The 14095-nt window shown below is 38.4% G+C and overlaps 1 protein-coding gene across 4 annotated transcripts in view; it reads left to right on the forward strand.

Annotated features, from left to right (window-relative positions):
- The first annotated feature begins 1190 nt into the window (after nucleotides 1-1190).
- The window catches only part of LOC134162012 (oncostatin-M-specific receptor subunit beta-like), a 29500-nt gene continuing 16595 nt past the window's right edge, over nucleotides 1191-14095 (forward strand). For 2 of the 4 annotated variants that reach the window (XM_062615422.1, XM_062615423.1), the window contains exons 1-6: nucleotides 1214-1349; nucleotides 1986-2117; nucleotides 4704-4785; nucleotides 5476-5572; nucleotides 9922-10085; nucleotides 12588-12747. In XM_062615422.1, the coding sequence (XP_062471406.1) occupies nucleotides 5500-5572; nucleotides 9922-10085; nucleotides 12588-12747 (397 nt within the window). In that variant the 5' untranslated portion in view covers nucleotides 1214-1349; nucleotides 1986-2117; nucleotides 4704-4785; nucleotides 5476-5499. Of the gene's footprint in view, nucleotides 1350-1985; nucleotides 2118-4703; nucleotides 4786-5475; nucleotides 5573-9921; nucleotides 10086-12587; nucleotides 12748-13756; nucleotides 13871-14095 lie in introns of those variants that run through there. The other 2 variants (XM_062615421.1, XM_062615425.1) reach the window with 2 other exon arrangements.

The following is a 14095-nucleotide window of genomic DNA, read 5'->3' on the forward strand; positions in this document are numbered from 1 at the left end:
AAGTGGTAAAATGATTACAGGCCTACTAGACCTTAATGATAGAAATACATTTCTTCCCTATATAGCTTTTAAAACTGTTGCTCACCCATTAGATCACGAAGGCTTATCAGGAACTTTCAGTGTCTTATACGTATTTTGTGTTCTAAGTGTAATTGAAACCATCTTTAAAATTGTCTGGGAGAAGAAAGCCTGAGTACAAGGCCTGAAGGAAGGGTTCATCTGCCTTAGAATTTGGTGCTTCACCTATTCATTTTTTTCAGAATTTAGAATTGTTGCAAATTAGCTGTGGACTTTTGTTTTCAAAGGGACATATTGGGAATTGTGGGAATCAGGAGAGCAGAGGAACACTTTGTACAAATCATGGCTGTGGAGCATTCTTGCTCGTTTTGGCACTCAGCTAGTTACCTGTCTATTCAAGAGTTAAAAAACACCTCCTTAGATAGACAAGTTAGTCTATCTAAGGTCTGACTTGTTTTCTAGGGGTATCTCTTTTGTGCCTACAGAAATAGTTTATTAGATTTTGGCACCAAACATGTCAGTTATGTTACCAACCTTCTACTGCATGGTATATACTTTGAATTGTGATTCTTATCCTCAGTCTGTCTGTCTATGAAGTAGAGGAAATTAGAGTATGGGCTGAAGAATGTGATATAAATCCAAAGTAGCATTATTACTGCTTTTGCCTCTCTGACAGTCCTCTTCCATGTCTGTTCTAGGAAAATCTGTTTGATCAGTAGTGTTTATTTGGTGTCCCTAATACTATCCTGTAAATTGATAAAATTTTCTGGATCCGAGCAGCTGAAAACTTTTGTTTTCCCAGCCTGCGTACAGGCCCTGATTCATTTGAGGGTGTGGGTTGTGACTGTTTCAAATAAGCAAAGCAAAGGGCACTGAGAAAGGAAAGTTGTATGAAGTATGATTTGAAATGTGTGGCTTGAGGAAGATTGATACAAACCAGATTGACTCTGTGGTCAGCTATGACTCGATGTTCATACCAGGGGCTTCCTTTTCTTGCACACATGAGTATTCCAGGTATTGCAGCAGTATGTGCACCATATGGCTCCAGCTTCCAGACAATGACTACTGAATACTATGAAAGAGGTTTCAGTTAAGTGTTGGTGCTTTAATGCTTTTGAAGAGAGGTTGGCAAAATATTTATCTTGTGCATGTTTACCAGATGAGTAATGGGATTTTTTTTTTCCTCTGGCGTCAGGAAAGTACTGGCCTGGATGGGACTTCAGGGATCATCTACGGCAGCCTTTTGACTGAAGGAGAAATAGTTTACCCAGAGATACTTATTTAGACTATTTTCAAACTACCTACTGAAGAAGGTTTCATCTCTTCCCAAGGTAATTTGCTCCTCTCTCCAGTTCTGGAGCAATTTCTCTTGAATCGCAGATCTCTGAACAGTTTGTGTTGCTGCTGAATATTATTGCAACTGCCACCACGTCTCCAAAATGGTTCTGTTCTATTGATGTATCTATCACTGCTGATTAATTTCAAATTAGGCTGGGGAGTCCTGAATCTGTCTGTGTCTGTTTTGTCACCCCCCAGGTTACATTTTTCCAATGGGAAGAATGACAAGTAAAGAATATATTAATGAATTAAAAATCTATCAGTGATTCAGGCTACAGCCTGACAAGGCAAAAGCCTGCTTCATTTCCCTCACAGATGTTGAATTTTTAGAAAGAGGAAGAAGATAGGATAAAATGAAAAATTTCTTGCTCAACTAACTTCAGTAGCACTGACAGATCATTTTGTGCCAATCATCCTCAAATTATGGCTTAGTATTATTGTCCATATTATAGATCATTTCACAATATGAAATAATCACACTGTGATTACGATAGCCAATAACCAAATTCATCACAGAGATTAGAACTGTAACTACTGTTGTTAATAACAGCAAAGAATTAGAGATTAGGAGAGTGATTATATCCTTTTATTTAATACTTATGAGGCCATATCTAAAATACTGTGTACAGTTTTGGGCTCACAGCAGAAAGACTGTTGGACTGGACGGAGTGCAGCGGAGAGACACCAGAAGGCTTTGGAGGCTGAAGCACATCTAGGAATCACTGATGGAACTGAGATTGCTCAGTCTTGAGAAGAGAAGAGTAAGGGCAGTTCTATTATTATTAGTTCTTGCTTAATTAATTAAAAGTTACTGAGAAGACAGAGGTAAGCTTTTTGCAGACATATGCAGCAAAAGGGCAGGAGAGAACAGGTGCAAACAAGTGCAAACAAAATATGAAGAGGAAATGAACATAGGAATATATGAATATGAGGAGAAAAAAAAAACTTCACAGTGAGGGTGGTTAAGCCCTGGAACAAATTGCTTAGGGAAGCTGTGGAATATTCATCCTTGGAGTTCTTCACAACTCATTTGGACAAACTGCTTTGTGATTCTGTGATAGACAAATGCCATTGCAAAATTATCTTGATGATGAATAATAAGTAGAAAGGAAAAAGAATTCAAATTGCATGTCTGCCATCCATATTCAGAAACACTGGCACAAAGCTTCTTGTTCTTACCTGTAGTTCATGGAAACAAAGCACACAGGTTGGAGTGTGATGACAAAACGTCTTCTAGGCTTAAAAAAGCCCAGGTCAGTGATAATTAATTCTCAGATGAAGAACTGTGTGGCATGCTAGTACTGCATTCATATCTTTTCAGGCTGGCAAATCTAAACCAAGCTATTCGTCAGAACAGTGCTTGTGACTCACTTTTCTTGTGGTATTTGATAGCTGCTCACTATTTCTCAGAGGTAGTCCTTTGTTTTTTTAGGGTGATGCATTACAAACCTTAAAACCTTCCCTGGTTTCCTGTCTTCATTTCCTGTGTTGTTCAATTACTTTTACTTTTGGCAAATATGTCAGTAATCGATTAGCATTGTGTTTTGTTTTGGTTTCTTTTTTAATTAAATTAATACAGTTGTATTTTGTACAACTGGTTTGATTCTCTTTTAATCTTTGTAACCAAGACTGATTTTTAAAAGGTGATTTTGTAAAGATACTTAATTATTGATAATACAGAAGAAGTGCTTGACATTAGTTGGTAGTAATTATTGCATGTAATTAATTTTAGTTATAGTTTCTGCATAAGAATGGTGTAAGTCAGAATATTACTTGTATATGAATGAATGTATTTCTTTTTTCTTGAATAGCATTTTATTTATTTAAATTTACTTTGTATTCTCTTTTGTTAGAGAATTCCAGAACTTTTCCAATGAAAAAATGGTTCGATACCTACAATTGCATGTATTATTACAATTTATTATACAATATTAAATTGGATTATTAACATACTGAATAGAGAACAGCATTGTAGCTGTGCAAAATATGTTTATATTCTGATGGTTATTGATTATATTACACTGCCCTATAGTAGCATACAGTGTTTGTACTATGCATCAATAGAAGTGATCTAGGCTGTGTCATTAGTGATTTGACAGTTTAGAGGGCTGGAGAGAGATGGTTAAATGAGACATTTATTTTGATAGGGTAGTTGAGAATGCCTCTCAAGACCAGAAAAGGGTTTGGATTTGTTTTCAAAATAGGAAGCATTTTAAATAAATAGTCTAATATGTCATGACTTCCATAGTAATTTGCCACTATATTAGCTTAAAGTGATACATGACAAATAGGGCAGATTTTGTGTGTTCAACCCCAACAATGTTTACAAAATCAGGGGTCCTGTGAGGCCAGGTTTTCATCATGCTGATATAATTAAGTCAGGAGTTATGCCGCTGTACCGAACTGACCACCTTTGTATTAAATTGGTTTTAGAGCAGAGAGTCAACTCTCTTGACTTTAAAGGTAGTTTTCTTTCCATTTTTTATTCTGAAAAAGGGCATGCAAGATTTGACTTTGTGTCTCAATATTAATTTTGTATAATTCAAAGGAATAACAATCTATTGGAGAGTTACCAGGAGCTTTAACGTAATCTGCCTTGGAAAGACTTCTTTTTTGTGTCACATATTTGCCACTCTATAACAAAGAGCCATTCTGTTGTGTTTATTCCAGGCAAAATATATCAAATTCTTTTCACTTTTAGATATTAAATTTGATCAAGTGGTAAGTCTAAACTTAGAAAATCTGTTAAGTAAACAGATTTCCCTAAGTGGAAGAGTCTACTAGTTGCACGTGATTGCATATTTAGATTCTTTGTTCATATTGATTTTAGCGTTTGTTGTTAGCATTGTTGGAGCCCTGGGTTGCAGTGATGCATGCAGGACTTTTATAATTTCCATGTGACCTTTAGAAACCTGCAAAAATATTTTGAAATCTTTTCTTTTTATCCTTTGGAGAAATTCAGAGCTTCTCAAAACCTAAGGATCAATAAATTGAAGTGTCTGTAGCTTTGAGGTGTTAAATTGGAGGTTTTCTGCTAGGAAGAAATTCTAGTGTGAGTTACTGGCCCTTCTGAAATCAGTAAATGTTCTGCCCTTGGCTTTGTGGAGACAGAAAGTCATCCTGGTTATCTGTCTTGCAAAACAGTTTCAAATTCTGTTATGGAAGCAGTGGTAGAAGACTCTTACCAGTATTCTACACAGCTCCAGAAATGTAAAATGTGGAAATTAAAGATAGCTGTGCCCATAGTCCTATTCCTGTTTCCTGGACTCCTGTACCCTCTGTGCGTGAGTGCTTTTAACCATTCTGGTGCTGAATGTTTTCCTCTCCCTTCTGCATGGAATTTGCAGGTTATTCATGTCTTACAAGATCTGATACACAATCAGTCCTTCAGGACTCAGCTGTGCAAGTCAAAAGGAATTTCATCACAATGTAAGTGTAAAAGCTGTAAAAAGAATGCTAGATAGAGCTATGTCGTGCTTGAGGTGACAGTCCTAGGAATGGAAGCTGCTAAGACTTTGATCTTCAAGACCAGGTTGGATGAGGCCTTGGGTGATATGGTTTAGTATGAGGTGTCCCTGCCCATGGCAGGGGGGTTGGAACTTGATGATCTTAAGGTCCTTTCCAACCCTCACTATTCTATGATTCTATAATAGGTGTATTTCAACTGCAGTCTTAACTAAAGCCATCCATATAGTGTGCTGGCAAAGGGCAAGACCATGCTTGCCAGAGTCTGCTGGATTCATAAGCCAGATTGTAGGTGGAGCAGAAAAAGGCCTTTTTCAACTCTGATACTTTTTTTTTTTTTTTCTGTGTTGGGTATCTTGTTATTTGTGCAGGAGTAAAGCCAAAATATATCAGGACAGAATATATTTCCTTAGAAAATTTAAAGATACTGTGTTTTGTTTAGCTTAAATAGAACTTTTTGAGTGTAGTGTATTTTTCCTATCATGCAACCAGGTCCTAAAAACAGTTCTTCCTGAATTTCTCTTAAACTGCCTAGAGTCTGTGTGGTTGGGTTTTTATTCATTCTTAAATACAGTAATATTATCTGGACTATTGCCTGACATGCATTTCTCTTAAAAGAAACAAATAAAAAGAAATGTCTTCTTTCCTGATAAGTCTTGTGCAGGAAAAGGTGGATAAATGATGAATCACTTCATGGTTCTGGCAGTACTGCTCCCTCTGAGGACTTGCTACACTACATACTCACAGGAAGGTAAAAGTCCAAACATTTGTTTTTTTGTTTGGAAGCAGTCTACAACAACTGAAGCTTTGGACTTGCGCATTTGTAAGTCTTCAGTGGTTCAGCAACATGTTACATGTTTAATGAAATTATTCTCTTTGGTAAGGTGATTAAGCAACTTGTATAATTACCTTTGTAACCCCATAATGCAAAATTTTGTCTTGAATCAATTACTTGCAATGATGTGAAGCCAGAGTGTATTTATTCATGTGCTTCTCCTCTGCCTCATACTTTTTTTGATCTGTATTCTGTGATCTTCAAAGAATTTATATCCTTTTTGACAACTATGCTTTTCTGCTTCTTCATGTTTGTGGTTTTTTGTTTGTTTGGGTTGTTGTTTTTTTTTGTCTCATCTGTGAAAACTTCAGCACTTCTGCTGGCTCTTTTCTGATTGTGCCACAATATTCTGGGACCAGTTTTTTATTTCTTACACTTCTGTGTATCTATTATAAAGAGAAAAGCCATATGCCTGTATATTTGGAGGGAACAAAGTTGAGTATAAAGATAACTTACCAGAATGCTGAGTATTTTAAGGTGAAAGTACTGATTGCACACTTCCTGCTGGCCGTAGCATTCGGTGTGACTCCTTTAAAAAAGAAAAAAAAGGAATAAATATTTTACATTGACTTTTCTGTGACTGCTATTAAGAAGACAGAATTTACCAGTCTGCAGTCTGTGTTATGAAAGTTCTGTTGCCTTAGTGAAATTGGTGAAGGAGGGTGGGTTTTTTGTTATCATACTGAAGGGGTAATATATCTGTTTCAGACTCTGTTGCCTCTCTTCAACCTTGAAACTCATGCATCCACACTCTGTTCACCTAAGGTATCAGCTCCTCACTTTTGAGACTGTTATCAATGCCCCTAAAGTGGCAAAACTTTGTAATGCAGGCAAGTCCAAACAGTTACCGCATTACAACAGCTTGGTCATTTGTTTTCACATGCAGCTGTTCAGGCATAAAATTAGTCTCTGTGTTAATCATAAAGCTATTCATATACTCTTGAGGTAGCTTTCAAGTAAAAACAAGTCTTAAAATGCTTTGAAGTTTGCTAGGAGGGGAAGATTGTAACTGTGAATGCTAGAAATGTTTCTGCATGCGTTAAGTCCTACTACTAAAAGTCTTTAAGCCCTACACTGTAACTCAGTGATCTTCAAGGTCTTGGGTATATCCTTAGCTATATTGTTTCTTTTGTTTGCTGGTACTGTGTGTAAGCCCTGATTGATGATCTGTTTTGTCATATGCCAGGCTCTGCTAGAAACAAAATTGTGTGAAGTCTGAAGTGGTATCACAGAATCATAGAATGGTTTTGGTTGGAAGGGACCTTAAAGATCATGTATTTCCAACCCCTCTGCCACAGGCAGGGACACCTCCCGCTAGACCAGGTTGTGTAAAGCCCTGTCCAGCCTGGCCTTGAACACTTCCCAGGGATCGTCAATCCAATACGCACAGTAGTGACATTGTAGCTCACTCTGGAATTCTCTAGAGGAGCAGAAAAGATGGTAGGGAAATACAGAAGATATGCAGGAGTTTCTTTTCATGGTGCACCCTGAAAAAGGAAGAGGTTTCTGCCAACTGTGTGGCTTAACTTGAGGCATATTTGTTTCCTTTCTCTGGGAGTATTACTTTGTGCCCATAAGTTTCATTGAGGGATTACCTGAGTCCCCTCCTTTAGGTCTGTTTGTTTGTGCTGGGCCCGTCTGTTTCTCTTAGTTGCTTTGGCATTGCAAAAGGAAAACACAAGAATGGCTAGGGACAGAGCTTTAAATCACCCACCTACTTGCATATGTGAAATGAGATTCCCTCAGAGGCTTTGTATATAGTGCTTCAGGTAGAAGGATGATGAATGTACAGGTAAGTTTGACTAGAAAATGAGCAGCTAAAATTACATATTGGAGAGGAACAACATTACAGTCAATTCCCAAGCATAAGTGGGATTTTAACAGCCTTATCTTGTTTTCATGGTGAGGGTCAGTAGAATGTGGGGAGATGAAATATGCCTTGTCTTACCTTCCCAAAATAATTTAAGATACTCTGCTTCCACAGTTATTTTTGTGGCTCATTTTGTTGCCTTGGTTGTTCTGCCTCCTTACCTGATCAGTCCTTGGCAGTGAAAATAACAGTATTTCTGTTGGCCAGTAAAACCTAAAATTGCTGCTCCCTCATTCAGGGAAGTGAAATTGATCCCTAGGCCTTCCACTTTGCTTATACAGTTCAAGGCACCTACTACTAGTCATAGGTGCTGTGTTTCCTTATGCTAGTGTAAAACTGATGGCCATTATTTTTCAAAAGCGAATGTCAAGCATCAGGTATGTTATTTTTAAGAAGCATGTCATAACCATAGCCAAAAAGGAAATTTTGCTTCTGCACGTGAAATATTTTTGCATCAGCCTTGTGGAAGACACAGATGCCATCTAATTCTGCTTTCATGTAATTTACACATGTTCATCTTTTCTGGTAATTATATATTAAGACTACAGGGAGAATTGATAGGAAGTATGTGTACGTATGTTTGTGTGTATACTTCTTCCTCAAAAACTTCTATAGGTTACCGCAGTTCTGTTTCTGAGACCAAGTGTTTGAACATCGAAGACTTGATTTCTCCCTTCAAGCATATCTAAAAGCTCATGCCAGTAGTTTCCTCTAGATCGAAAGCATATGGCTTTAATTTGCTTTAAATTACTTTCAGTATCATTCAAACTGGAGTGGATTAAAAATATACCAATGGAATTTGTTGATGATTTGCTAAAAGAGAAACCTTTCTTTCAACATTTTTTTTATCAGTTTTGGAACTAATGGAGCAATATATACTTTCCTCTATTTGTTCTTTTATAGGCTGAATTTGCATGAACAACTAAGCTGTGTCAGTGTCTATATTTTCATAACTAATAAATATGCTCATAAAGTGTTTCTTGCTTCCTTTGATTGATCAGGGATTGTTATAACTGCTGCTTCTCATGAGCCTTTAATTTCCTGCAGTTAATGTAAAGATCTAGATGTATGAAAACTGCTGCACAGAAATTAGGCAGTACAGGATAACTTACAAAACAGTTTGGATTGCTGACAGAAACATCTATCAAAATGGAGGTTCTCAAACTAAATTTCCTTAATGCTTGCATTTGTGCCAGTAATATTCTATAAAAGTGCTCAAGTAATCATTGGGTCAGTGGGTGAAGCACAACTGGGAGAAATGACTAGAGGAGTCAGTCCATTCTGGGAAAAGGAGCTGCTGAGATCTCTCAGTCCATGTTGTCTGTAAGAATGTGGCTGTAGTGGGACAGGAATGCCCAGAATGAGTTCTGTTTTATTAAAATACAGAGTTATTTCTGTGATCTCTGTGTCCTAGTCAGTGTAAGCATTCTGACACTATCATTTGTAACAGGTAGAAGCATATTGGAAAGCAACTATGTCAAAAGAAAAAGCCTGGTAACTTGGCTATTTTAGCTCCCTGGCTTCATTAACAACCAGATCAGTAAGGTTTTGTTTGCTTGCTTGTTTGTTTTTCAGGAAGAAGAGAAGATACAGATAAATGGGTGCCATATTTCATCTCCCCCAAGAGTTAGTTTTTTGGGGGAGAGGTGACAAACATCTAAGAAGAGAGATCACTTATAAGCTGATCTATAGGCTTCAGCAGGCTAGTCTTCTTAAGGGCCTTTCCTTTCCCGACACCAAATGGCACTTCAGTCTGACTTTTAAACTTTATTTTGTTCTGGAAATTAACTCCAGACCCTCAAAAAGAATGGAGATACATTTATAAGTAGGTGTCTAATTCCAGAGGAGAATCCACAGGCCTGACTACAGTACCTAAGCTCTGTGTAGAGCACCCTTGAATGTGCCTAATACTAGAATATCATCTGAGCTGGTTAGTGGAGGGAAACTCTCAACCTCTCTAGTTAGGTCAGAGAGCAAAACTGAGCCTGGATTTTCTGCCTAATGATGAGAAGGCTTGCTGGGGGTTGGGATTTCTTGGCATTCAGTCTCTGCTAATGCATAGTGTTATTTCTTTTCATAAGACTATAGAGGGGATGGGTTGGTATTCCCATAAATAAGCTAGCAAATTGAGAGCATAAAGAAATCAAATAGCACAGCCAATCTAGTGGTAGGGGGACTATTGACTAGATTCAGGAACCTCATTTTAGCTGCTCATGCTTAACATATAAAATTATCTTTGATATCAATAGCATGGGTCTTGATTACTTCCTCCCCCTCTTCCTTCCCCAAATCAGAACTGTCTAATTTGGAACATATCCACTAGCCACTGTTGTTTCAGATTTGCTTTGTAACTTAGCTAAACTTTAATATTATCATCTCCTTTTTGTGCTCCTAGAATCCATTGTGTTTCCAGTGACTTACCTTAACATTTCCAAGGATTTGGCTCTTCAGCGGCTGCTGATGGAATGGGATGTTGGCAAGTCAGCACATGATGCTGAGCTGGCAATGTCTTTTCAAATACAAGTCCGTCGAACAGATGAAACTAGTACTATGTGGACAGTAAGTGTATTTTTTTTAAAAAAGGTATATTAGTTTTTACAGTATAAAGGAAGCTAAAGGAAAATCAAATGTTCACATGCATACGGAGATAGCTTTCCATATCAGTTTACAGCTTACAACATACTAATTACAGAACTGTACTAGAAATACCTTTGTATTTCTACCTAGGTGCCAGACTTGGTCTAAGGTTATGCCCAGTTTTTGTACAAAAAAAAAAAAACAAAACTGGCTCAGATGAAGTAATTTCCAGCTGTGCAGAATGTAGATATGCCTTGCATACCTTTATTGAGGGATTGTGGTGGGCAGACTTAGGAGATCTGATTTTGAAGGCCAATCCTTCCTTTTCAAGGTGCAGGTCCCTTAAGCAGCTTCCCAGAAACATCCCTTCTACTGCTCTCCAAAGCCGTCTTTTTTGTATCATGATTACTGTCCCCTGGGGACTGAGCGAGTCATGTTGCCACAACTTCTCTCACCTTACAAACCAAACGTAGTATCAGTGTGAGTGAAGCCTTCTGAACTCTGTGCTTGGCTCTGTTAGCAGTTATGTTATACCCAGTTACGTTATACTCTTCCAGTTAAGGAATAAATAATGATGACTTGTTTGCAAAGTCCCTGTACTGCTGGTTTTCCTTAACACCTAAACCAGCCAAATTTTCTGAAGAGGTGGAAATCACTCAAATCATAGGCCTGCTCCTGATGGTTTCCCCACTTTGTGACTTCAGTGTGAGAACTTTTGTATCCAAAGAAAATTTCCTCTCCAAAAAAAATTACCTCTGACAAAAATCCTTTGAGAACTAAATGCATATTTTAGGTACATTATAGCTTACTGTGGGTCATCTGCTGACTGAACTGTGAAAGGATATGCACATGTTAAAACTTAGTAAAAGCAGAAAACTGGTCTAGCTTATTTAAAGCTGCTATTTATGAGAAAGCACAGAAAGCAGAGAAGGGCTTCTTTTTTTCTGTAACCAGAAGTCAATAAAATAAGATAGCACTGTTAAGAATCACAACTTAACCCTGGTCAGCCAATCTGGTATTATTTTGTCTCTGTGTTTGAAGAACCACATCTTCACTGCAGATGAGTTCTATGCAGTTCAGGTAATTTTGACCACTGATACATGGGATAGGATTTCCAGTGCTTCATGAGTAGATCTAGCCCTGAAGTGAGAAACTGGGGCCCTATAACTACAACTAAGTGGGGGTTTGGAGTGTGGTGCTGGAGGGAAGAGATGCCATACAGAGGGACCTGGACATGCTTGAGAGGTGGACCTTATGAAGTTCAGCAAGGCCAAGTGCAAGGTCCTGCACCTGGATCAGGGCAATCCCAAACACACATACAGGCTGGGCTGAGCAAGGATTGAGACCAGCCCTGAGGAGAAGGACTTGTGGATGTTGGTTGACGAGAAGCTCAACAAAACCTGTCGGTGTGCACTCACAGCCCACAAAGCAAGCTGTATGCTAGGCTGCATCAAAAGGAGCATGACCAGCAGGTTGAGGGAGGTGATTTTCGCCCTCCAAGAAGGACGTGGACCTGTTGGAGCGAATCCAGAGGAGGGCCATGAAGATAATAAGGGGGCTGGAGCACCTCTCCTATGAAGACAGGCTGAGAAGGTTGGGGTTGTTCAGCCTGGAGAAGTCTCTGGGAGACCTTACAGCAGCTTCCAGTGCCTAAAGGGTTCTACAAGAAATCTGTAGATGGACGTTTTACAAGGGCATGTAGGGATAGGACAAGGGGCGGGGGGAATTACTTTTAATTGTCAGTGAGGAGGTTTAGATTAAGTATTAGGAAGAAATTCTTTGAGGGTGGTGAGACACTGGGACACGTTGCCCAGAGAAGTTGTGGATTCCCTGTCCCTGGAAGTGTTCAAGGCCAGGCTGGATGGAGCTTTGAGCAACCTGATCTAGTGGAAGGTGTCCCTGCCCATGGCAGGGCTGTTCAAAGCTAAGGTCCTTTCTAACCCAAGCCATTCTATGATTCTATGAAATCAGCAGATACTTTCCTACTCTGCCTGTCACTGATGGTAGCACTGTCCTTAGATGTTGTGCCTCAGATCTACAATGAGATATTATCTGCATAAATCCTAATTGGCTGTAATTCAAAGCCAGGACTATGTAACCTAGATCATTACAGAAGGTGCACCTGCAGGCAGCTGCATCTGTGCATGCTGTTATTTATGTAATAGCCTGCACAAATAACATACAGAAAGTCTCTGAGAGTGAATCTGTTTCTTGAGAAGCAAGGCTTGACTCACAATTGTGTTGTTGAAATCAAATAGTCTTGCCAGCACATCAGTCACACCGCTGCTGCTAGTACAGATTTGTAAGCAGTTACTCAGTTACTGGTTACTTCGTGTGAGATCGTGTGAAGCAAGTGGGATTTCAGAAACTATTTTTTTCAAAAGCATTTTTCTCTTTTCAGCTTTCTTTCACTGCTTGTGTTTTACTTTCAAAGTATCTGCACATGGCCGTGTTTTCAATACTTTGCCTTACTGCTCTTTGTAGGAGTTTCATAACACCACACTTGATAAATCAGGAAAGCCTCTTCATTGGATATGGGATTCAGACATACCGTTGGAATGTATGGCACACTCAGTGAGAATCAGGAGCAAAGCAGAAGCATCAGAAATCTGGAGTCAGTGGAGTCTTTGGGAGACTGTGCTAGGTAAGCAAAACGTGACTTTGCAATATTGGTTTTATTTTTTCCCAGTACAAAGCTAGATTGTAATTCACTGGTGACTGTAATGCTAAAATGTAGTTCAGGAGAGATGGTGTCAAATCAAGAATCCATTTTGAACTCTTTCGTCTTTAAGCACTAATCAACTATTATTGTTGTGTTCTTTTTTCTAGTAATATATACTATTATATAAGTAATACATATATATAATAATATATACTTATATATATAAGTAATAGCAGTGGTTTAGCCGTTATTTTAAGTTGGAGACTGCCTTCCAAAGCTCTCAGATCAAAAGTGTTAGGTCTTTTCTTGTTAATATATTAAAACGATACAGTACAGAGTGGCATGGGATCCTGAATAGGCGCTGGAATAGCCTGTCACTGGGTGAGATGCAGCTCTGGCCTATTCTGAGGCAAATGGTAAGAAGAGCATAGGTATGAGTACATCATCTGATGCATCTTTTGATGATCTTTTGTCTGGAGTTCATAGCTTTCATTTGTATTAAAGAAGCAGAGAGAGAGGAGCATGTCAGATCTTTATGCCACTTAGAATGAACTTCTGTGAATTATGAGTGTAAAGAGGGAATGAATCAATAATGTAATTTCATGATATCACAAAACCCTTTTTTTTTTTATATTACAATGTCTTACTAGAATAGTTTGGTTTCCAGATAATTTGTTTAAAACAAAATATGTAACTGCTTTATAAAAAATGACTACAGTGGCTTTATGAAGAAACACTAGTCTTATTTGGGGCAGCAAGGGCTTTTAGTTATGGGAGGCATCATGGGTAGTAGAAGAATCGCAGATCTCTATACTTGGAATGTGGCATATAAATTGCTGATCTCCCCCCACCTCATATAATGGGAAATAGGAGACAAGTCTCCCTTGATTTCTCAGTAAGCTCAGTCATGGAGATTTTATTTTTTTCAGTTGAAATTGGACATTCCAATTTGAGTATCCCCTTACTGATCTAATGCATTCAATGTTGTTTCCTCTTAGCTGAGTGCTGCATGAGCTTCAGAAGGTTATGTTTTTCAAGTCCCCTGCTTATGATCTTCAAGAGCAGGCATTCTGGCTGAGTGTCAGGATCTTTATTGGTGCAGGAGGTAGTGTTCTTCTGTAAAGGCAGTTCTTAAATGCACACTGTATTTCTCCTAAGTGAAAGACAGGAAGGGAGATGAATTTAGTCTCTTAGGTAGTTTGTTGGACTACATTATATGTTTCTGGGTTTGGGAGAAATATAGGTATAACTACATGTGGAGTTAATTAAATGGAAGTCCGTGAATGGATAATATAATATTAACAGATTCTTGTGTAAATGCTCAGTTATG

This window comes from Pezoporus occidentalis, unplaced genomic scaffold (assembly GCF_034315485.1).
Source record: "Pezoporus occidentalis ecotype Australia unplaced genomic scaffold, CSIRO_AGI_Poc_V1 ctg181, whole genome shotgun sequence".
NCBI lineage: Eukaryota > Metazoa > Chordata > Aves > Psittaciformes > Psittacidae > Pezoporus > Pezoporus occidentalis.